The following is a 24,436-nucleotide window of genomic DNA, read 5'->3' as shown; positions in this document are numbered from 1 at the left end:
GGCTATGCCCATCATCTAGGCAGGAGTGCAAACAGAAGCCAACTGTGCCCTTCATTGACCATGGGCAATGTAGCATCTCCCACTCTTATCAAAGGTCTGCATGAAGAGATGCCTCTTCAACTCCCTTTAGGGTGTGGAAGCAGATGTGTAAGGGAGTTTACCATTTTTAAATACTTCATAGAAACATTCTTGTAGGCTTATGGCATCATCTTGACCAGCTTTATGGAAAAGAGCATCAAGCATCAGTCTTTAAGCTTGTGGAAGTCATACTGCTCTCAAATGTAGGTCAACATTTTCCAATGCAGGTAACCATCTCTTGTGATTCCCAGAAACTCACAGATCTCTTCAATCCAGTTTTGGGATGGTGAAAACAGAAAGGAATGCAACAGAAGAGGAAATGAGGATTTTAAGGGGATGCCTTCTTCCCTATCCCAGAGCTACACAGGAGCTGAGGGTACCTTGGCACTATGGCTGGCCATGTATCTCTCCCTCCTCATGTAATGGCCATGCTTGTGATGATTTATTTATTTATGTGTCTTATAAACTGTTATTCCATGTGAAAATCAATAGTTCATAATGGTGTACAGGTTTGACATTCATAAATAAATCATGAGAACAGAGGTAGATGTATGTAGAGGTAGTAAACTAGGGGAACATTTAGAGACAATGGGTGCATTTCAAAGGCAGAAGTATTAAGGAAAACATAATTGGGTTATAGAGGGGCTAGGGAAGGGGGGTAATGATCAGTATCTAGTTCATTATCTGACCCATGGTGAACTGGAGGCTTCTTTCAGACACTAGGCATTTTTGATGATGCCCAAGAGACACACTAATACTTGGTGAATAAGCACAACAAGCAATATCCAGAATTTTAATGGGTTCTTTCTATGACAGCTCATTCTCAGCAGAACTTACAGGCTGTTGGGTACATGGTGACTAGAGAATTGGTTCAAGGACATCATTGCTGGATGTGGTTTATTGGATTTCAGCAAAGCTTTTGATATTTTCCTGCATAGAAGGTTCATTAATACATTTAGTAGCCAGGGAGTGGGTCTCAGGGCAATGAATTGCATTAAAAACTGGTTAGGTGACAAACAGCAGAGGATAGTGATAGATACAAGTAATTCTGAGGAGAGACAGGTGATTAGTGGAGGAACTCCAGGATCGGTCTTGAGGCTGGTTTTGTTCAATATATTTGTAAGCAATATTGTGGAGGGAACAGAAGAAAAAATTTGCCTTTTTTGGAGGACAAAAATATCTGCAGCTGAATGGACACCTCTGAGGGAATAGAAAGAGCGAGAAGTGATATAAGATTTACATTTACATTTATTAAGATTTATAGACTGCCTAATACTTAAAGGCCTAGGTGGTGAACAAAATAACATATACAATTTGAATCAGAAAACAATAAATAAAACAACATACAATTAAAATTAAAATAAAAGATTAAGATATATTACAATGGTGCAAAAAATAAGAAATATTAAGTTAAAACACTTGATAAATACAAGAGTTAAATGATAAAAACAAACTTAACCATAAGCTAAATTAAATAAAAAGGTCTTAATTAATTTTCTAAATCTGTTGAGTGAATCACATTGTCTGATTTCTATTAGAAATGAATTCCATAAGGTTGGTGCTGCGACAGAGAAAGCACACTCACGAGTAATGTGAAGTTTGGCTAGTTTTGGTGATGGAATTTCCAGTAAGCCTCTTTGCGAAGAGCGGAGAAGTCTAGCAGGTTGATAAAATCTTAAAATCACGTTCGCTCAGTGACAATTTTGATCATTAAGAAGTTTGTGTACGAGCATTCCAAGTTTGCATTTGATGCATTCGTTGATTGAGAGCCAGTGTAATTCCACTAGGATGGGAGTATAATATGGGCAGCCAGGACTGACGCTTCTGCCCAAGCCTGCCCCTTTACAACCACATAATACACAAACACAGATCTGGGAGTCAACAGGCCACAGCTTTATTAAACACCCCGGAGCCCAAGCCATACACATATAACTTTGAATTCCCCCATTTGCACCCACCCACCACAAGCCAGCAAGATTTATTTATTTTTATTTAGCATTTTTTTATATACCGAGGTAGAGCAGAGTAGCCTTCACTCCGGTTGGATGGGCATCCCAGGCCATCCCAGCCTGCTGGATGGGCACCCCCCAGGCTATGAAGCGCCCACCTTTATCACACCCCCACAACTCCTGTCGCCATCAAGCAAGGAGCCGAATAAATCGAGCCCCGCCACCGTCCAGCAAGGCGCCGTACCAGCCACAACTACACCCAGTTGTTTGGCTAGGGAACACTGACCTGCCCCCTGTCAGGTCAGCTACCAAGTTCCATAGCACAACCCCCCACCAATCGGCTTCGGCTACCCGCCACGCCCCCCCCCCCCCCACACACACACACTGAAGCTGCGACAACGATAAAGCCCCATACAACAAACAATAGCAACAAGGGCGGGCGGGTGGGATGCAGTGCCAGATGCCCGACCGGGAAGAGAGATGGACCCCGAGGAATAGGTAATCTCTCTTCCAGCTCCACCCCCCTGCCCCCCCCAACTAATCACCTCAAGGCTCCCCTCCCCCCTGCATAATGCCAGCCAGGCTTGCATCAGTGAGCTTGGCGCCGTATTATCCTGGACGGGCAGGCATGAAGCCTACCCGACCTCTCAATATGTTCGTATCATTTAGAACCAGTAATAAGCCGCGCGGCAGAATTAAGCAAATGTTGCAAGGATTTGATCGAGTTTGTGAGATGCCAGTGTATAAGCTATTGCAATAGTCAAGAACTGGAAAGATGGAGGCTTGAAGCACAGTACAAAAGTCTGGTGGATGTAGTAATTTTTTAACATTGGAAAGAGAACTTAAGGAGCTGGTTGAATGCTTGGCAGGTAAATTTCAGAACAAAAAAGACCACAGACATGCATTTGTGGAGCAGCATTGGTGTGCAATAACCAGGAGTGAGACCGTGGGACGATAATGTTTGATAGTTTAAGTTATCAAGACAGTCTAACAAGGTGGTGGCCGGAGCAGCGGGATGCTGGGATGCTTAGGGAAAGACATAATCCATCAAAAAAAGGAGGTGTAATTGCCCCTGTGCAGTTTATTGGAGAGGCCTCACTTAGAGTAATGTGCTCAGTTCTCTAGGCCATATCTTAAAAAGGATACAAATAGGGTAATAGCATGGCAGAGAAAACCAAACACAATAGTAGAGTCTGCATTAAAAGCCTTATGAGATGAGACTTGAGGACCTAAACATGTACACCCTAGAGAAGAGGCAAGATGGGAGGATATGATAGTGATATAGGCATAACATTAGTAGTGCACGGTGGTAAATGTGTACCAACAACTTACAAAATGTTATAGCACCACCAATCAGAGATGCAAAGATCTGGGAAAATGTCTGGATTTTAGACCTCCATCTGCAACTCTCTGATCCTCCCTTCTGCCATGAGCAAGTCCACCCAGCCCCCAGGGTGACCAGCAATACCAGCTCAGCCAATCGCCTGTCGCCACCTCACTGTGGAATTCCCTATTCCGTGTGGATTTGCCACTGTAGACCAGACAGAGCCTGCATGAACCCAGAAGGGGTCGTGGGGGCTCCTGCATTCCTCCCCTCTTCCAGACATGCCGCGTTGCCAGTTGTGTTATCCTACATGGATTGGCAAGGGGTGACAGCCAGATTCTCACACAACACTGCTTAATTTAAATAATTATGTCACAAGATATTGTGCAGTTGTGGGAAGTGACTTATATTTGATAGAAAAGAAAGCACATAATAAAGTATGAATTAAAAAAGAAAAGAAAGCACATTGTTCCTCTGGAGGCCGGGGACAGCCCTGCCATCATATTTCTAGGTGTTAATAACCCATGGAGTTTCCTTTTCATGTGCATCATATGTGCAGTAAAGAATGTGCCAGGATTTCCAAATGAAAGCCCCAATCATAAGGGAATGTCCCTGCCCCTTTTCTCCACACTGGGGAGGATGAAGCAATTTTCAAAGGGATATTCTCTGTGGATAAGCACCTATTAAACCAGGGAGAATATCTTTGAAAATTACTTCTTAATTACTCACTTTTGTGGGGATTTTGTATGATAATTTCTGCCCAGTCCTTCAGTCTGATCCTTAAATTAGAGCTGTTCTTAGCTTGCATCAATATTTTTATTTGCTTACCAGTTCCATGTTTTCCTTACAGGCCATCTTATCGAAGACTGGTAATATATCAATTATTTAGTAATTGGGAAGGGAAGTGAGCCATGGGAAAGGGTCACTACCCTGGGTGAGAGGAGGAGTGGTGGTGAGTGAGGGGTGGATCATTGTCCTGAGGGAGAGGAAGTCTGATGGGGAGTGAGAAAGGTCATTGCCCTGGGTGAGAGGAGGGGTGATAGTGAGTGAGGGATGAGTCGCTGCCCTGGGTAAGAGGAGGGGTAATAGTGAGTGAGGGATGAGTCGCTGTCCTGGGTGAGAGGAGGGGTGCTAGTGAGTGAGGGATGAGTCGCTGCCCTGGGTAAGAGGAGGGGTAATAGTGAGTGAGGGATGAGTCGCTGCCCTGGGTGAGAGGAGGGGTGATAGTGAGTGAGGATGAGTGAGGGATGAATCGCTGCCCTGGGTGAGAGGAGAGGTGATAGTGAGTGAGTATGAGTGAGGGATGAGTCACTGCCCAGCGTGAGAGGAGGGATGATAGTGAGTGAGGATGAGTGAGGGATGAATCGCTGCCCTGGGTGAGAGGACGGAATGAGATGAGTGAGGGATGAGTCACTGCCCTGGGTGAGAGGAGGGGTGATAGTGAGTGAGGGATGAGTCGCTGCCCTGAGTGAGAGGATGGGTGATAGTGAGTGAGGGATGAGTCGCTGCCCTGGATAAGTGGAGGGGTGACAGTGAGTGAGGGATGAGTCACTGCCATGGATGAGAGGAGTGGTGATAGTGAGTGAGGGATGAGTCACTGCCCTGGATAAGAGGAGGGGTGACAGTGAGTGAGGGATGAGTCGCTGCCCTGGGTGAGAGGAGGGGTGATAGTGAGTGAGGGATGAGTCGCTGAGCTGGGTGAGAGGAGGGGTGATAGTGAGTGAGGGATGAGTCGCTGCCCTTGGTGAGATGAGGGGTGATAGTGAGTGAGGGATGAGTCACTGCCCTGGGTGAGAGGAGGGGTGATAGTGAGTGAGGGATGAGTCACTGCCCTGGGTGAGAGGAGGGGTGATAGTGAGTGAGGGATGAGTCGCTGCCTTGGGTGAGAGGAGGGGTGTTAGTGAGTGAGGGATGAGTCACTGCCCTGGGTGAGAGGAGGGATGATAGTGAGAGAGGGATGAGTCACTGCCCTGGGTGAGAGGAGGGGTGATAGTGAGTGAGGGATGAGTCGCTGCCCTGGGTGAGAGGAGGGGTGATAGTGAGTGAGGGATGAGTCGCTGCCCTGGGTGAGAGGAGGGGTGATAGTGAGTGAGGGATGAGTCACTGCCCTGGGTGAGAGGAGGGGTGGAGATGAGTGAGGGATGAGTCACTGCCCTGGGTGAGAGGAGGGGAGATAGTGAGTGAGGGATGAGTCGCTGCCCTGGGTGAGAGGAGGGGTAATAGTGAGTGAGGGATGAGTCACTGCCCTGGGTGAGAGGAGGGGTGATAGTGAGTGAGGGATGAGTCGCTGCCTTGGGTGAGAGGAGGGGTGATAGTGAGTGAAGGATGAGTCACTGCCCTGGGTGAGAGGAAGGGTGGAGATGAGTGAGGAAGGGGTTTTTGCCCTGAGAGGAAGGGGTAATTAGAATATCTTCCTTGTAGATTGGGCTTTTTGTGTATCCATAATTACATCTAATAATTCCTTTCTTTTTCTTTTTTGCAGTCTGAACAAACTTCTTTTTGGGGCTTCTCCAAGACCTCCGCCCTCTCCTGACCCTGAATCCCCTACCCCCTCCATTAAAAGTATATATATTAGGCCCCCCTCCCAAACTTCCCTGCCCCCTCAGACTTCCCTTATTGTGTCTCACCCCCAATCCCCTGTGCTGTCTTTCTTCCCCAACCCCTCCCCTAGTTCTACCCGGCCCCCCTCCCCCAAACCCCCCTTGGAGGAGCCCCCAGCAGAACCCGACAGGCCGTAAGTACTAAAGTCTATTCTCCTGGGGGAATTCTGTGAGAAAAAGCAGAATATTGTAAAATGTTGAATATTTTATTTGTTAATGTAATACACTATGTCACTGTCTTTGTTTAAAATGTAATAAATCATTATATATATTATTATATATTATTTTTAATGTAGAAAAGGTTATTATAAAGACATAGTTGTTTTTGCCCCAGAATTCCTTCCAACATACTGTAATAGTCACCCCCTCCCCCCAGGCTCTTGTCCCTCACCAGTCTCTTTCTATCACTCTGTCTCATGGCTCTCTTCCCCCCTCCCCCAAACCTCTTTTTCTTCTACCCCCTTCACCCTCTCTCTCTCTCTCCTACCCCCTTCACCCTCTCTCTCTCTCTCCTACCCTCTTCACCCTCTCTCTCTCTCTCTCCTACCCCCTTCCAGCCTCTCTCTCTCCTACCCCCTTCACCCTCTCTCTCTCTTTCTCTCTCCTACCCCCTTCACCCTCTCTCTCCTACCCCCTTCACCCTCTCTCTCTCTCTCTCTCCTACCCCCTTCACCCTCTCTCTCTCTCCTACCCACTTCCAGCCTCTCTTTCTCATCCCTAGCCACCTTCCAAGCTCTCTCTCTCTTTCTCCCCTCCCCTTCCCTTTCAGCCTCTGCAGTATTCTCTGAGTCATAGCTGTCACTGCTGTCCTGTTTTCATCCCAGAATGTCCCTACTTCCAGCATGGACCGATGCTGTCTCTTCCTCTGTCTTTCTGCCCACCAATGATGCTGCTGCTGTCTCCTTCTGCTCCCCGATGGCAGATGCTATGGTCTCCCTGCCCACTCTGTCTCCTGCCAACCCTCTACTTTGAGGCCCGGATGCAGCATGGGATCCAGTCAAATGCTACACAAGAAAATCTGTCAGGCAGAGGAATGCGGGGCCAAAATTGCTTTGGATCTTTAAAACAGTAGCAGATTGTGAGGAACTGCAGAAGGACCTTATAAGACTAGGAGATTGAGCTTCTAAATGGCAGATGCAATTTAATGTGGACAAGTGCAAAGTGATGCATGTAGGGAAAAAGAATCCAAACTACAGGTTAATTATGCTGGGTTCAGTGTTAGAAGTCAGCACCCAGGAAAGGTCCTCATAATCCTTGTGGACAATATCTTGATAGCTTCAGCTTAGGGTTTGGCAACAGTTGAAGAAAGGAAATAGATTATTAGGAATTATTTGGAAAAGAATAGAAAACAAAATTGAGAATATCATAAAACCTTTGTATAGATTCATAGTGCAGTAGCCCATTCTTTGTGTTGTCATACTTTGTCAATCTTTCTTTAACACTATTTATTTTCTTTTAATTCTAGAAAGACTAGCAAGGCACTATGGTAAATAGCATTATACTTATTTATACCACTAACATAGTACAGTGCTGATAAGCATGAAAGAAGTGACATGAGTTGGATGTATTAAGGGGTTCTTCCAATTTTGTGTCTGTGAGAGAAATGCTCAATACATCTGTCCCATAGTATTGTAACAGCAATCACAGAACTGAATCAGGCTTCAAGGATATTTGCTCTGTTCTCTCGGAGAGTTCCCAGCTTCTCCAGGGCAGGGTGCAAGAAACAAACAGGAATCTGCATCCTAAAGGTCTCCCTGCAGGTCATAGTTTCTGCTGCCTTAAAGAAGCATGCTGTTGAGAACCCAGACTGCGGGGGTCCGCGGTCGGCTCCCCAACTCACCTCCTGTTCTTCTCAGCTGGTTGCGGCATCCTCTGTTCGGCCCCAGGCCATGGCTGGGCCTTCTAGCAGCGCTCCTTCCACGAGGGAGATGCCGCGATCCTTCACTGCAGACTCTGCCCCTTAGGTGCTCGCACGTGCAGGAGCTCCAAATTTAAAGGGGCCAGGGCAGGAAACCTCGGTCCGGCCCCTGGGATGACGTCAGACGCTCTAGGGTATTTAAACCCAGTCTAGAGCACAACTCCTTGCCTTGGCACAGGTCGACTCCTGGGAGTTACTAGTTGCAGTTCTAGCTTGTTCCTGATTCCTGCTCCATTCCAGCTTGTTCCTGATTCCTTCTCCGTTCCCATGTCTGTACTCCAGATCCTGACCTTATTTCAGCTTGACTCTCTTTTTCCTGACTTCGGCTCATCTTCTGGTATTCCCCATTGCTGCCCATCTTGATCCCTGGCTTGTCTCTGGTCTCCGCTGTCTGCTGCCTGCCTTGACTTCCGGTCTGTCTCTTCGTCTTGCTCCTCTGCTGCCTGCCATGACCTCCAGACTGACCCTGTCTCCTCTGCTCTTCCACCTGCCTTGACTCAGACCATCTACCGGATTCCTCTTCACCAGGAGACCCCCACCTGTCCTGCCGGCCCCGGCACCCAAGGGCTCAACTTACGGGGAACGAGGGTTGGTATAGGTGAAGGTCCTGTCAGGTCTCCTGGTCCTGGTCCGCCTCCCGGCTACGAGTTCCACTGGAGCCCATCCTTCAGCGGATCACCTATACACTCTAGCCGGCTCAAGGGTCCACATCCGTAATAGTTTACCAAGGCTTGGACCTGGCGGATCTTTCTGGTCTTCAAGCCATTCCTGGCATGGCTCAAAGTCTGCAGCAGCAGCAACACTGCTTAGATGTTGTGGTGGCTACCATGGAGAGATTGGCTAATTGCCTGGATGGTAGCCCTCCTGTAGCAGTGCCACCTCCAGTCCCAGCTCCTGTTCCTGGACCAGCCGCATCGTTACACCTACCAGCACCGCCACGATATGCAGGAGATCCAAACCAGTGCTGTGGTTTTTTGAACCATTATTTCATGAGATTTGCCTTGCAACCAGCGCAGTTCTCATCAGACCAGATTAAAACAACATACATGCTATCCGTCTTGGATGGGCGAGCCCTAGCTTGGGCCTCACAACTTTGGGAACAAGGCGACTCCTTGCTTGGGGATATGCAGCAGTTTATCCACATGTTCATGACTGTATTTGATTAACCAGCTCAGCAATCCACTCCCGCTACTGAACTCTTGCTCCTCCGTCAGGGGTCCTGCCTTCTGGTTGATTACGCAGTGGAGTTCCGCACGCTAGCATCGGAGCTAGGTTGGCGAGATGATAGCTTGCGGAGCATTGTCTTGGAAGGCTTGTCTCCCCGAATAAAGGATGAACTCGCTGCTCGGAATCTCCCAGAGGACGTTGACTCTAATAGACCTCGCAGGTCGGATTGACTGCCGGCTTCAGCAACGAGCTCAGGAAGTCAAGCCTGCTAGAAGGGCAGTCTCACTGGCTCCCTCCTTCTCACGTCCTCTGGCTTCCTCGTCCGATTCCTCGACCAGTCGCAGAGAAGAACCTATGCAGCTGGGACGCATCCCTCTGACCCCAGAAGAGAGGAAGCGCCATCGCTCTCTAGGCCTCTGTCTTTACTGTGGTGGTAAGGGCCATCTGCTGGCTTAATGCAGTGAGCGGCCGGAAAACTCTAGGGCCTAGGAGTCATTGGGGAGCTGACCCTAGGCTGTGTAAATCCCACTCCTCAATGTACTGTTCCAGTTAACCTTGAATATTCTGGGGGAACGTTCTCCACTCTTGCCTTCATTGACTCTGGAGCTGGGGGAAACCTTATCTTGGCAGACCTCGTACAACAGCTGCAACTTTCTGTACAGCCTTGCATGCCACCACTACGGATCTCTTCCATCCATGGCACACCACTCCCAAGCTATATCTCTGCCACTATGACTCCGGTGACTCTTCGCACAGGAGTTCTTCACAGCGAAGAGATTTCCTTTCTGGTTCTAGAGAAAGCCATTCATCCTTTAGTTAATACTGCAGTCATTCTTCTCTTCTTTCAGTTCCCTCTTAAGTTAATGAAACCTGTACTTAAGTTACTGGTACCTACACTTAAGTTAATGACTCCTGTACATATTTCTCATCTGTACATAGTTTTTTTTCCCGCTTTTCTCATTTAATTTGTTTTTTACTTCATTCCTCCTTTCTGCCTTGGCCCCCTCTCCTCCTCATCCCCACATATAGTTAATTGTTATTGTTATTTATTATTATTGTTATTAATATTTTTATTGTTATACTGTATTTTCCACCTGAGTTCATTGTAAACCGGCATGATGTGCTTCACGAATGTCGGTAAATAAAAGTTAATAAATAAATAAAATAAATAGTCTTTGGCTTGCCGTGGAACCAGAAGCATTCACCCGTCATCCAGTGGGATAATCTCCAAATAATGTCCTGGAGCCCATCTTGCTTTTCTTCATGTCTGCCTGCAATTCCATGACCTTGCATACCCCTATACATTACTCCATTATCTTTGCCAATGCAATACTCCGAATACTTGGAAATATTCTTGAAAGAAAAGGCAGAACTTCTTCCAGAACACCGTCCCTTTGATAGTACTATTTACTTACTTCCGAGCACCATGCCACCCAGAGGGCGTGTGTACCCTCTATCTCTTCCAGAGACAAAAGCCATGTCCCGCCTCATCCAGGAGAATTTGGACCGTGGATTTTTTCGACCCTCGACCTCACCAGCGGGAGCCAGATTCTTTTTTGTTGCAAAAAAAGGATGGCTCACTCAGACCTTGTATAGATTACCGTGGCCTCAATGCCATTACCCATCGGGACAGATACCCGTTACTGCTCATCCCGGAATTCCTAGACCGGCTACAGGGAGCCAAGGTCTTCACCAAACTTGATCTCCGGGGGGCCTACAATCTAGTTAGAATACGACCAGGAGATGAGTGGAAAACCGCTTTCAACACTCGTGATGGGCATTACGAGTACCTGGTTATGCCATTTGGCTTGTGTAATGCTCCTGCAGTTTTCCAAAACCTGATGAACGAAGTCCTACGAGATATGCTTCATTCCTCAGTCATAGTATATCTGGATGATGTACTAATATATTCCAAAGACCTCACTACGCATCGGAAACAAGTCAAGAAAGTGTTACAGAAACTTAGGGACAACTGCCTATTTGCTAAGCTTGAAAAGTGCCTATTTGAGCAAGAATCTCTGCCATTTCTGGGATATATTGTGTCCTCTACAGGATTTCATATGGATCCTGACAAAGTATCCGCCATTGAAGATTGGCCTCTGCCAGTAGGCATCAAAGCTCTCCAGCGGTTCCTTGGATTCACAAACTTCTACCGGCAATTCATACCCCATTATTCACAAAGGGTGGCTGCACTTAGTGTCCTCACTAAGAAGGGCGCTAACGCTAAAGATTGGTCTCCAGCAGCCCAACATGCTTTCAAGGATCTAAAGAAAGCCTTTCTCTTAGACACTTGCCTACATCACTCGGACCCTCAGCGACCTTTCATTGTAGATGTAGATGCATCAGATTTAGCTGTGGGGGCTGTTCGCAGTCAAATTTCTTCAAGGGCAAGTTACTTCCATGCTCATACTTCTTTCGGAAGTTTTCTGCTGCTGAAAAAAACTACAACATAGGGGATAAGGAACTTTTGGCCATGAAACTAGCATTTTAGGATTGGTATCAGTGGATGGAGGGGGTCCAACATCCTATCATTGTCTATACAGATCACAAGAACCTGGAATTCCTGTGTCGGGCTCAGCGCCTGAACCCCAGGCAAGTTCGATGATTCTTATTCTTCAGCAATTTCAATTTCTCTCTGTGCTACAGGCCCACATCAAAGAACTTTCGTGCAGACGCTCTCTCCCGCACTACCGAGACAGAAGACACTCCTACCATTCCTCAATACATTCTAGAGTCAGCTAATTCCTTATAGCCATCACAAATGTAGTCCCCATGGGCAAAACTGTTGTTCCTCTCCACTGAAGTAGGGAGGTCCTATCTTGGGCCCATGACTCCCTAACAGCGGGGCACCCCAGTAAGGCACAAACCCTAGAGCTGCTAACAAGATACTATTGGTGGCCACATGTCAGGAGGGATGTCCAAGTTTATGACAGTTCATGTCCTACCTGCGCTAGACAGAAACCGTTGCCAAGACATCCTTGGGGTCTTCTACAACCGCTTCCTATACCAACAGAACCATGGACCCATCTCTCTACAGACTTTGTAGTGGACTTACCTCTGTCTGAAGAGAAAACTGTCATCTGGGTTACTGTCGACAGATTTTCTAAAATGGCTCACTTTGTTTCTCTAGCCAAGCTTCCAACTGCACCCGAACTGGCACAACTCTTTACCCAACATATATTCCGCACTCATGGACTACCACTTCACATCGCTTCAGACAGAGGCTCACAATTTACCGCTAAATATTGGAGGGCACTCTGTAAAAGGTTTGGGGTTCATTTGGACTTTACATCTGCTTTGCACCCGCAAGGCAATGGACAGGCAGAACAAACTAATCGGTCTTTAAAGGCCTTCCTCCGATCCTTCATAGGAGACAAGCAGGATGATTGGGTGTCTCTACTGCCATGGGCTGAATTTTCATATAACCTCCATGTTCATTCTGCAACCGGAGCGTCTCCTTTCCAGCTTGTTTATGGTAAACAACTAAACACTTCGTTGCCGCTTCCACTGACAGTGCCTGTTGCGATCCCGGGTCGGTCCCGGGATCGCCGCCTACCTGCTCGCGGCTCCGGCACCGCTCCGTGTTCCCCAGGCCTCCGGGGGTCCCCGCTGCCGCAGCCCCAACATCAGGCAGCTTCCCCCGGGCCTGCAGGGCCCTCTGCGGCCTCGTGGCTGCTGCGCCGGAGCAGCCGGCGTCCTTCAGCGTCTGGCCCCGCCCCCTAGACGCGCGCGCGTCTGAGGCCTGGATTTAAAGGGGCCAGTGTGGGAAACCTCGGGGACACCCCTTGATGACATCAGACGCTGCAGGGTACTTAAGCCCTGCAGCTGGACCAGAACAACGCCTTGCAAGGAGATTCCCAGGTAATTCCTGCTTCCAGTTGCTGCGTTCTCGAGTCCTCTTGTTCTTCGTGCTTCCTGATCCCGGATTGGCTTACGACGTTCCCTGGCTCTCGACGCTGGACTGGCTTACGACGACTCTCTGGCTTCTGACCCCGGACCGGCTTACGTTGACTCTTCGGCTCTTGACCTCGGACTGGCTTTCGGTGATCCATTGGTTCCTGACTCTGGACTGGCGAGCGACAACTCTTCGGCACTTGGACTTCAACAGCCTCGGCCCTCGCGGGCCCTCCTAAGTCCCAGCGGCCGGGTCCCTACGGGCTCCTCCTGGGGGGACTCCGGCTTCCAGGGTGAATCTCCTAAGTCCCAGCGGCCGAACTCCTACGAGCTCCTCTCGGGGGAGGATCGGCTTCCAGGGCGAAGATCTTCCCACCATTGGACCAGCTCCGTCGTCTCCACTCTCCTCACCAAAGCCCTTGGTCACATAGGGCTTCCAGAGTTCATCCTTCGGCCAGTTCCGAACCCGTCCTTGCCGCCTCCCGGTCGGGGCCATTGCTGCCACCACCTACAGCAACTGCTCCTCTGGTTCCGACTGGCCCAAGGGTCCACGAATCCAACAGTGCCTTCACCTGCGGCTCAGCTCACAGCTCAACAGCTTCAAACCCTCTGGGAATCTACGCAGACCAAATTCCCGCAAACAGCTGACACAGCCAAGAAGAATGCTGATAAACATCATTATCCAGCTGCTATTTTCAACCCAGGAGATAAAGTCTGGGTGAGCACCAAGCACATTCGTCTCCAGATTCCCTCCATGTGCTTGGCACCTAAATACATTGGTCCATTTGTGGTCATAGAGCGAGTGGGTACGGTTTCCTATCACTTGCGCCTTCCATCCACTATGAAGATTTACAATGTGTTCCATGTGTCACTACTTAAACCACTGATTCTGTCGGTCTTCCACAAAAATCCCCTGGAACCCTCCAAACCGGTAGCAGAAGAGGAGACCATTTACCAAGTACGTGATGTCTTAGATGTATGCTTCTACCATAGGAGATGGGAATACCTTCTCTCCTGGGAAGGTTGTGGTCCTGAGGAGAACGCTTGGGAACCTGCTTCTAACATATTGGATAAATCTCTTCTCCATCAGTTCCACCGGGACCATCCAAGCAAACCTGGACCTCTGGGGAGGAGACGTAGGAGGGGGGGGTACTGTTGAAAACCTGGACCGTGGGAGGCCGCGGTCGGCTCCCCAACTCACCTGCAGTTCTCAGCTGGTCGCGGCATCCTCCATTCGGCCCCAGGCCATGGCTGGCTTTCTTGCGGTGCTCCTTCCAGGAGGGAGATGCCGCTGATCCTTCACTGCAGTCTCCGCCCCTTAGGCGCGCACAAGTGCAGGAGTTCCAGATTTAAAGGGGCTGTGCTGGGAAACCACGGCCCTGCCCTGGGGATGACATCAGATGCTCTATGGTATTTAAACCTAGACTCTCTGGCTTCTGACCCCGGACCGGCTTACGTTGACTCTCTGGCTTCTGACCCCGGACCGGCTTACGTTGACTCTTCGGCTCTTGACCTCGGACTGGCTTTCGGTGATCCATTGGTTCCTGACTCTGGACTGGCGAGCGACAACTCTTCGGCACTTGGACTTCAACAGCCTCGGCCCTCGCGGGCCCTCCTAAGTCCCAGCGGCCGGGTCCCTACGGGCTCCTCCTGGGGGGACTCCGGCTTCCAGGGTGAATCTCCTAAGTCCCAGCGGCCGAACTCCTACGAGCTCCTCTCGGGGGAGGATCGGCTTCCAAGGCGAAGATCTTCCCACCATTGGACCAGCTCCGTCGTCTCCACTCTCCTCGCCAAAGCCCTTGGTCACATAGGGCTTCCAGAGTTCATCCTTCGGCCAGTTCCGAACCCTTCCTTGCCGCCTCCCGGTCGGGGCCATTGCTGCCACCACCTACAGCAACTGCTCCTCTGGTTCCGACCGGCCCAAGGGTCCACGAATCCAACAGATTGCAAGGCCATGGACCCGGCGGACCTCGCCGGCCTAAAAGCCATTCCGGGTATCGCCCAGAAGCTACAGCAACAGCAGTCCTGTCTTGATTCGTTGATGACTGCCGTACAACGCCTGGCGGATCGCGTAGATGGGACCCGCCGCGGCTCACCCCACAGCCTCCACGTCTCAGGTCTACCATGGTTCTCCTGTCCCGGTACAGATGCCAGCACCTCCCAGGTACTCGGGAAACCCCAAGGCATGTCGGGGATTCCTTAATCATTGTTACATTCGTTTCGACCTCCTGCCCGCACAATTCACCACGGACCGAGCGAAGACGACCTACATCATTTCCCTTCTCGATGGGAAACCGCTGACTTGGGCTTCCTCCCTTTGGGAACGTCAAGATCCTCGCCTAAATAACCTTGTGCAGTTTGTCAAGGCATTCCGGAGGATCTTTGATGAGCCGTCTCGGGCCTCCACCGCCGCCTCTGAACTGCTCCAGCTGAAGCAAGGTAATCGCCCCCTAGAGGAATTTGCGATGGAATTCCAGACCCTGGCCACCGAGCTGGCCTGGGGCGAAGATAGCTTGCATGGCATTTTTCTGGAGGGCCTGTCCCCTCGGCTCCAGGATGAACTTGCAGCCCGGGACCTTCCAGACGATTTACAGGAAACTCATCGAGCTGGCTGGACGTGTGGAGCGGCGCATCCAGCGTCGGTTCCGAGAGCGAAGGTCCACCCAGGGGCCTTCCGCCCGTCGAACCACGCCACCCCGGGTTCGTACCCCTCCGACCGCGGCAGCTGCCTCCCCGTCTGAAGAACCCATGCAGCTGGGTCGGGGTCCTCTCTCGGCCGAGGAACGAAGGCGCCGACGTTCCCAGGGACTATGTCTCTACTGTGGTGGTAACGGGCATTTCCTGGCGCGCTGTACCGAGCGTCCGGGAAACGCCAGAACCTAGAGTCAAGAGAGGAGTTGACTCTAGGCAGTATCTCTCCAGACTCCCCATGCACGGTTCCAGCTAAGCTCTCGCTCCCGGGAGGAGGGTTCGACACCCAGGCACTAATAGACTCGGGCTCTGGGGGGAATTTTATCCTCCGGGACCTGGTACAACAATTGCACCTCGAAGTCTTGCCGCAGGATCCTCCGTTGCGAGTATCGTCCATCCAGGGGGTTCCCCTTCCTGGCTCCATCACCACTCGTACGAGCCCTCTTCAGCTGCAGGTCGGGCTCCTTCATAAAGAGGAGATCTCTTTCCTCATCCTGGAGAGATCTATTCACCCCCTCATCCTCGGACTGCCCTGGCTAAGAAAACACTCGCCAGTCATAGACTGGCACTCGCTTCAGATTACGTCGTGGGGGCCAGCCTGCCTCCACACTTGCCTCCCTGCCTGCCCGCTTCAGATGCTTCCACTCCTTACAGCCCCGCTGACGGTACCGCCTCCGTACCAGGCCTTCAAGGATGTCTTCTCGAAAGAAAAGGCTGAGTTGCTCCCGGAACATCGCCCTTTCGACTGTGCGATTGATCTGCTGCCGGATACCACACCTCCTCGTGGCAGAGTTTACCCCCTGTCCCTGTCTGAGACCAAGGCCATGTCGGCCTACATCAAAGAGAATCTTGACCGAGGATTCATACGCCCGTCGAAATCCCCGGCAGGGGCCGGCTTCTTCTTTGTAGCCAAGAAGGATGGGTCCCTGCGGCCCTGTATTGACTACCGGGGCCTGAATCAGATCACCCGACGGGACCGCTATCCCTTACCCCTCATTCCAGAGCTCCTGGATCGGTTACAGGGGTCTCGCATCTTCTCCAAGTTGGACCTTAGAGGGGCGTACAACCTCGTACGAATTCGACCAGGAGACGAGTGGAAGACCGCCTTTAAACACCAGAGACGGCCATTACGAGTACCTCGTCATGCCATTTGGACTCTGCAACGCCCCGCCCGTGTTTCAGAACTTAATGAATGAGGTATTGCGCGACCTACTATACACGTCGGTAATCGTCTACCTCGACGACGTCCTAATCTTCTCCCAGAACTTGGAGGAACATCGCCAACACGTACGCCAGGTGCTGCTGAAGCTACGAGAGAACCGGCTGTACGCCAAGCTGGAGAAATGCCAGTTTGAAAAGGAATCCTTGCCCTTCCTAGGGTACATCGTCTCATCGACCGGTTTCCGTATGGACCCCGAGAAAGTCGCAGCGATCCAGAAGTGGCCCCAACCCCTGGGTGTAAAGGCGCTCCAACGCTTCCTGGGCTTCGCCAACTTTTACCGCCACTTCATCCCGCAGTATTCCAGCTTGGTGGCCCCCCTTACGGCCCTCACACGCAAGGGTGCGGATGCCCGAAACTGGCCTCCCACTGCCCTACAGGCCTTCCAGACCCTAAAGGAGGCCTTCCTTCAGGACACTTGTCTCCGACATCCGGATCCCGCACGCCCGTTTGTGGTAGAAGTGGATGCCTCCAGTGTGGCCGTAGGGGCCGTACTGTCCCAGATTTCTAGTGTGGGTAAGCTCCAGCCGTGTTCCTATTTCTCCCGGAAATTCTCGCCTGCCGAGAGGAACTATGGTATCGGGGACAAGGAGCTACTGGCCATTAAGTTGGCCTTCGAGGAATGGCGCCAGTGGTTGGAAGGGGCTCAACACCCAATTGTGGTTTATACCGATCACAAGAACCTGGCGTATCTATCTCAAGCATAAAGGCTCAACCCCAGGCAGGCGCGCTGGTCCCTCTTTTTTAGCCGGTTCAATTTCACGCTCCGGGTACCGACCAGCATCCAAAAATATTAAGGCTGACGCTCTCTCCCGCACCACTGAAAATAGAAGATTCTTCTGAGCCTCCTCAGTACATATTAGACCCGGCGAAAGTCCAGTTGGCAGCCACCGACCTAGTACCCGTTGGTAGGACGGTGGTTCCTCTACGCTCGAGGAAAAAGGTTGCTAGCTTGGGCACACGACTCCCTAACTGCGGGTCATCCTGGAATCGCCCGGACTCTGGAACTTTTAACCGAGTTCTATTGGTGGCCACGAGTGAAGGAAGACGTCCGCCTGTATGTCCAGTCATGCCCCACCTGCGCTCAGCAAAAGCCATTACCAGGACGTCCCTGGGGTCTTCTCCAACCTCTCCCAATACCTACGGAACCCTGGACACATATCTCCACGGACTTTGTGGTAGAGCTGCCGCCATCCCAGGGGAAAACAGTGGTTTGGGTCACCATTGACCGCTTTTCGAAGATGGCCCATTTCGTGCCCCTAGCCAAGTTGCCTACGGCTCCGGAATTAGCGGAGCTGTTCATCCGACATATCTTTCGCCTGCATGGCTTACCGCAACACATCGCTTCAGACAGGGGACCCCAATTTACGGCGAAATACTGGCGGGCGCTCTGTCAGAAATTTGGGGTTCAAGTAGACTTGACCACGGCGTTTCACCCTCAGGGCAACGGCCAAGTAGAGCGCACGAACCGAACCCTGAAGATGTTCCTGCGAGCCCTTCGTAAGGGAACAGCAGGACAACTGGGCTACTCTTCTTCCCTGGGCGGAGTTCTCTTATAACCGCCATCGACACTCCGCCACGCAACAGCCTCCCTTCAAGATGGTATATGGGAAAGTACCCAAGCCACCTCTCCCGCTGCCTGTTCCTACGCCCTCGCCCGCAGCGCAATTGACGGCCAGTCAAATTCAGCAGCTTTGGCTCTCCACTCAAGAGAAGCTCCGCATACCGCCGCACGCTTCAAGGCGTACGCAGACAAGTTTCCGGCGACCCGCTCCTGTGCTTTTGCCCGGTTCCAGAGTATGGCTCAGTACTCGGAACATCCAGCTCCGGCTCCCTTCCATGAGGCTGGCTCCTCGTTACATCGGTCCCTTCCAGGTGGCTGAACGTATTGGCGCAATTTCCTACCGTCTACGCCTTCCCTCTACGCTCCGCATCCACAACGTCTTCCATGTTTCTCTCCTCAAACCGGTGGTCCTCTCGCGCTTTCACCCTCTGCCTCCGGAGCCTTCCAAGGTTTGCTTCGGATCCTGGGACCACGTACACGGTGAAAGAGGTCTTGGACGTCCGCTTCCGTCGGCATCGCTGGGAGTACCTTCTCTCTTGGGAGGGTTATGGCCCTGAGGAGAATTCGTGGGAGCCCTCATCACACATCCTGGATAAGGACCTCCTTCGCCAGTTCCATACCCGGTACCCGGAGAAGCCCCCGGCCCCCGGAAGGGGGCGTAGGAGGAGGGGTACTGTTGCGATCCCGGGGTCGGTCCCGGGATCGCCGCCTACCTGCTCGCGGCTCCGGCACCGCTCCGTGTTCCCCAGGCCTCCGGGGGTCCCCGCTGCCGCAGCCCCCAACGTTCGGGCAGCTTCCCCCGGGCCTGCAGGGCCCTCTGCGGCCTCGTGGCTGCCGCGCCGGAGCAGCCAGCGTCCTTCAGCATCTGGCCCCGCCCCCTAGACGCGCGCGCATCTGAGGCCTGGATTTAAAGGGGCCAGCGCGGGAAACCTCGGGGACACCCCTTGATGACATCAGACGCTGCAGGGTACTTAAGCCCTGCAGCTGGACCAGAACAACGCCTTGCAACGAGGTTCCCAGGTAATTCCTGCTTCCAGTTGCTGCGTTCTCGAGTCCTCTTGTTCTTCGTGCTTCCTGATCCCGGATTGGCTTATGACGTTCCCTGGCTCTCGACTGGCTTACGACGACCTCTGGCTTCTGACCCCCGGACCGGCTTACGTTGACTCTCTGGCTTCTGACCCCGGACCGGCTTACGTTGACTCTTCGGCTCTTGACCTCGGACTGGCTTTCGGTGATCCATTGGTTCCTGACTCTGGGACTGGCGAGCGACAACTCTTCGGCACTTGGACTTCAACAGCCTCGGCCCTCGCGGTCCCTCCTAAGTCCCAGCGGCCGGGTCCCTACGGGCTCCTCCTGGGGGGACTCCGGCTTCCAGGGTGAATCTCCTAAGTCCCAGCAGCCGAACTCCTACGAAGCTCCTCTCGGGGGAGGATCGGCTTCCAGGGCAAAGATCTTCCCACCATTGGACCAGCTCCGTCGTCTCCACTCTCCTCGCCAAAGCCCTTGGTCACATAGGGCTTCCAGAGTTCATCCTTCGGCCAGTTCCGAACCCGTCCTTGCCGCCTCCCGGTCGGGGCCATTGCTGCCACCACCTACAGCAACTGCTCCTCTGGTTCCGACTGGCCCAAGGGTCCACGAATCCAACAGTGCCTTCACCTGCGGCTCAGCTCACAGCTCAACAGCTTCAAACCCTCTGGGAATCTACGCAGACCAAATTCCCGCAAACAGCTGACACAGCCAAGAAGAATGCTGATAAACATCATTATCCAGCTGCTATTTTCAACCCAGGAGATAAAGTCTGGGTGAGCACCAAGCACATTCGTCTCCAGATTCCCTCCATGTGCTTGGCACCTAAATACATTGGTCCATTTGTGGTCATAGAGCGAGTGGGTACGGTTTCCTATCACTTGCGCCTTCCATCCACTATGAAGATTTACAATGTGTTCCATGTGTCACTACTTAAAACCACTGATTCTGTCGGTCTTCCACAAAAATCCCCTGGAACCCTCCAAACCGGTAGCAGAAGAGGAGACCATTTACCAAGTACGTGATGTCTTAGATGTATGCTTCTACCATAGGAGATGGGAATACCTTCTCTCCTGGGAAGGTTGTGGTCCTGAGGAGAACACTTGGGAACCTGCTTCTAACATATTGGATAAATCTCTTCTCCATCAGTTCCACCGGGACCATCCAAGCAAACCTGGACCTCTGGGGAGGAGACGTAGGAGGGGGGTTACTGTTGAAAACCTGGACCGTGGGAGGGCCGCGGTCGGCTCCCCAACTCACCTGCAGTTCTCAGCTGGTCGCGGCATCCTCCATTCGGCCCCAGGCCATGGCTGGCTTTCTTGCGGTGCTCCTTCCAGGAGGGAGATGCCGCTGATCCTTCACTGCAGTCTCCGCCCCTTAGGCGCGCACAAGTGCAGGAGTTCCAGATTTAAAGGGGCTGTGCTGGGAAACCACGGCCCGGCCCTGGGGATGACATCAGATGCTCTATGGTATTTAAACCCAGTCTAGAGCACAACTCCTTGCCTTGGCAACAGGTCAACTCCTGGGAGTTACTAGTTGCAATTCCAGTTTGTTCCTAATTCCTGCTGCATTCCAGCTTGTTCCTGATCCCCACTCCATTCCAGCTTGTTCCTGATTCCTGATCCGTTCCCTCCTCTGTTCTCCAGTTCCTGTCCTTACTTCGGCTTGACTCTCTGGTTCCTGACTTCGGCTCGTCTTCTGGTATTCCTCATTGCTGCCCATCTAGATCCCTGGCTTGTCTCCGGTCTCCACTGTCTGCTGCCTGCCTTGACTTCCAGTCTGTCTCCTCATCTTGGTCCTCTGCTGCCTGCCACGACCTCTGCACTGACCCCCATCTCCTCTCCTCTTCCATCTGCCTTGACTCGGACCGTCCACCGGATTCCTCTTCACCAGTAGACTCCGGGCAACGAGGGTTGGTATAGTGAAGATCCTGTCAGGTCTCCTGGTCCTGGTCCACCTCCTGGCTCGAGTTCCACTGCAGCCCATCCTTCAGCGGATCACCTATACACTCTAGCCAGCTCAAGGGTCCACATCCGTAACACATGCTCCAAGTGGCCACAGAATTGTATGAAACTGCTTCCCTCACTCTCCTCTGAGCAAGCCCCTGGACTGAGCAATAATTGAGGACCCAAGGGAAACTTTAAGGTCATGAGTTTTTGTTTTTTTATGTTGCTGAAGTTAAGTTAAGATGGGGAGAGCAGCAATACAAAAGGGGAGAGTGTGAGAGAGGATTGGAGTATTAGAAAGTGGGAGAGGAACGGGGGAAGAAGAGCGAGAGAACATGGAGGACAGGAGAGATACTGTAAGGGGACATGGAGCAAGAGTGTTCTTTGGCTTGAAGAGGGATTGAAAGGGAGCTCAGTGATTGGGGAAGGAGTAGGCATAGGAATGGGAGAGACTGTGAGGGGAGCATGGAGTGAGAGAAAGAGTGTGAGGGGAGCATGGGATGAGAGTGTGAGGGAGGGATGGAGTGAGAGTGTGAGGAAAGCATGAAGTGAGAAAAGGTGGGGAGGGGAGCATGGGGAGAATGAAGACAGACGGGCATCACCCACAGCTAATTTACTAATTTGAAGGGTATGAGGGTTATTCTTAGGCTTGTCCCATCCATTCTTATCATCATTGTTCTCAAAAGCACAATTTGGGAGTGAATTTCAAACTGCCCACATTAGGACAAAGACCGGGTGCACTGTTTACCCCTAGCCTTTGCACCAGTTTCAAACTGAAAGTATAATATTATCACAGCGGTTACTTGCTCCTGCATTTTGTGTGGGTAGAATTCTCCTGGTAACATAGTAAAGGCAACAGAAAAAGACCAAATGGTCCATCCAGTCTGTCCAGCAAGCTTCCTATGGTAGTACCTGCTGCTCTGAGCAGGTTACCCCCAAGCTTTATGTTAAGTGTAGTAATATTTACAATCAAAGTAAAGCAACTGTCAAATCCATAAAAAATTATTGTTAGCAACATTTTTACAGGGTGAGGAGCCACCTTGATAATTCAGACAATGCTTGTAAAGCGTACACAAAGATTTGAAAATGCAGTCTGTGCATTTTCCTTCCCTGACGTAAACATGCCCCCAGGAACACTTCCGTTCTCTGCCACTGAAAGTTCAGGCGTTGTCCAAAAAAAGACCTAGCTCTTGACACATTTGCAGGGGTCATTTTCAGACAGATGATTTACACTTTTACTTGCAGAAATCATTTTGAGGATTGGCCGCTTAGCTATATGCTTGTAAAAATCTCCCTAAATAGAGGAAATATTGAGATCTAATGTAAAATAGCACCTTCTGTGGTGCAGTTTAATGACCACAGACTCCTTCCCCACCCCCAACTAGTCAGCCAGCTCCAGCCATTCCCAGCTCCAGCAGACTGAGCAGATGTTTTCTCTGTCCTCGTCCTCAGTATCTCCCCCCACCGAACAGACTGCAGCTGAAATAACCATCACATGTTCTTTTCCTTATAGGTTTCGCAAATATTCCGCTGTTTTAGTGGAAAATAATTCGGTAAGTTTAGCCTTTTATTTGGAAATCAAATAAGGGTTGACAAAGCTGTTTAAAAAAATGTCTTCCATTCCAACTACCCTCCTTCCCCAGCAGACCCATCACTAAATCTCCCTTCTCATCTCAGTCCTGAGCCTGAAGACTAAGGCTTCACCTGGACCAAACCTCTGGTACTGAGGGAGGCAGCAAATTGATGTCCATGGCATTGTCTCAGCATTCACTTCCAGTTTTGTTCCTCCTTCCCTCTTCTGCCTCTTTCTCCTTTGCTCTCTGCTGCTTCCCTTCAGTTTCCCTCATCTTTGCTCTCTGCCCTCTCTTTTCTTCTCCCTTGCTTTTTTCCTCTCTCTGTCCTATCCTTCTCCTTCCCTGGTTAATCTAAATAACCCCATGACACTGCGGTGGTGGTACAGCATTCACAGCTGCTAGGAGGACAAACACCGTAGCAGTGACAGAAGAAGGTGGATTCTGGGAGAAAATAGCCCCATACTAACTGAAGGATGTTAGTGACTCAACAAGTCACACATTAATGAATACTTTTTAAAATTAAATTATTTTCATAGCAAATAATTCCCCAAGTTATACCTTTCTCTAGGACAGACTCCAGTCCCTGAAAAATCCTGTCAGCAGTGCAGCTTGAGCAGCTGAGGTGCAGGGCCAGGAAGAAGATCTTTGCTCCCCTTCTGCTATTCCTCCATTCTTCAAAACCTATTCACTCTCCTTACTGTCTCGCTAAGAATCATTCATTGGCAAGGGAGGATTATGAGTGATGTTTACATTTATTGTCTTACAGGCCCAGAACTTTTCATCTCTCCCCTTAAGGTCATGCCCCTCCCCCTCATTCCTCTTCCCCTTATTAATCACCCCCTCTTTCCAAATCCCTCCCCCTCTCTCGAAGAGGGATCCTTCCCCCATCCCGGGGCCACAGCAGGAGCGTCCACGTCGCAGCCCTGGGGGGTCTTTATGACTGCTAATCCTGCTAACACCATCAACCAAGCAATTAATACCAACTAAAGATGCCTGAAGACTGACACAGACATCAGGATCATTACAAAACTGGCGCCTCTTCAAGGGTTGGCACTGAAAGTTGTATCTCCCAACATTGAGAGACTCTCCTACAACAAACAACAGCTACTCTCCAAAATGTGCACGAAAAACAAGTGTCAAGTGTAGTGTTTGCAAGAGACATGCAAAGGACCAACCAGCAATCGACCACAAATACCTGACATGAAGCCGGTGACTGAAAGACCACATGAAGAAAATGCCAGCACAATCCTTGCAAAGGCAGACCTGGCTACTGAGACAACATTAATGACTGATATCAACGATCAGGGGCATAGCGCCCATAGTGTACAGTGATGCACCGGAACCATCAGCTTTAAAGGGTGTGCCGGTACCACCAACTTGAAAAGCTGTAATTCTGCCTCTCCTCCCCAGCATAATTATTTTCTCACGTGTAGCATCCCATTCACTCCCCATAGACCCACCTGCTACTCTGGAGCACCAGTTATAT

The 24,436-nt window shown here is 50.9% G+C and overlaps 1 protein-coding gene across 1 annotated transcript in view; it reads left to right on the top strand.

Moving 5' to 3' along the window:
* The window catches only part of LOC115087546 (4-O-methyl-glucuronoyl methylesterase 1-like), a 114,858-nt gene that overhangs the window by 71,869 nt on the left and 18,553 nt on the right, over nucleotides 1–24,436 (top strand). The window contains exons 8-10 of the mRNA XM_029594899.1: nucleotides 4,202–4,220; nucleotides 5,834–6,085; nucleotides 7,417–7,437. Of these exons, the coding sequence (XP_029450759.1) occupies nucleotides 4,202–4,220; nucleotides 5,834–6,085; nucleotides 7,417–7,437 (292 nt within the window). The remainder of the gene's footprint in view (nucleotides 1–4,201; nucleotides 4,221–5,833; nucleotides 6,086–7,416; nucleotides 7,438–24,436) is intronic.

This window comes from Rhinatrema bivittatum, chromosome 3, assembly GCF_901001135.1.
Source record: "Rhinatrema bivittatum chromosome 3, aRhiBiv1.1, whole genome shotgun sequence".
NCBI classification, from domain to species: Eukaryota; Metazoa; Chordata; class Amphibia; order Gymnophiona; family Rhinatrematidae; genus Rhinatrema; species Rhinatrema bivittatum.
Note: the sequence above shows the minus strand (reverse complement) of the source record. Positions and strands in the feature narration are given on the sequence as shown.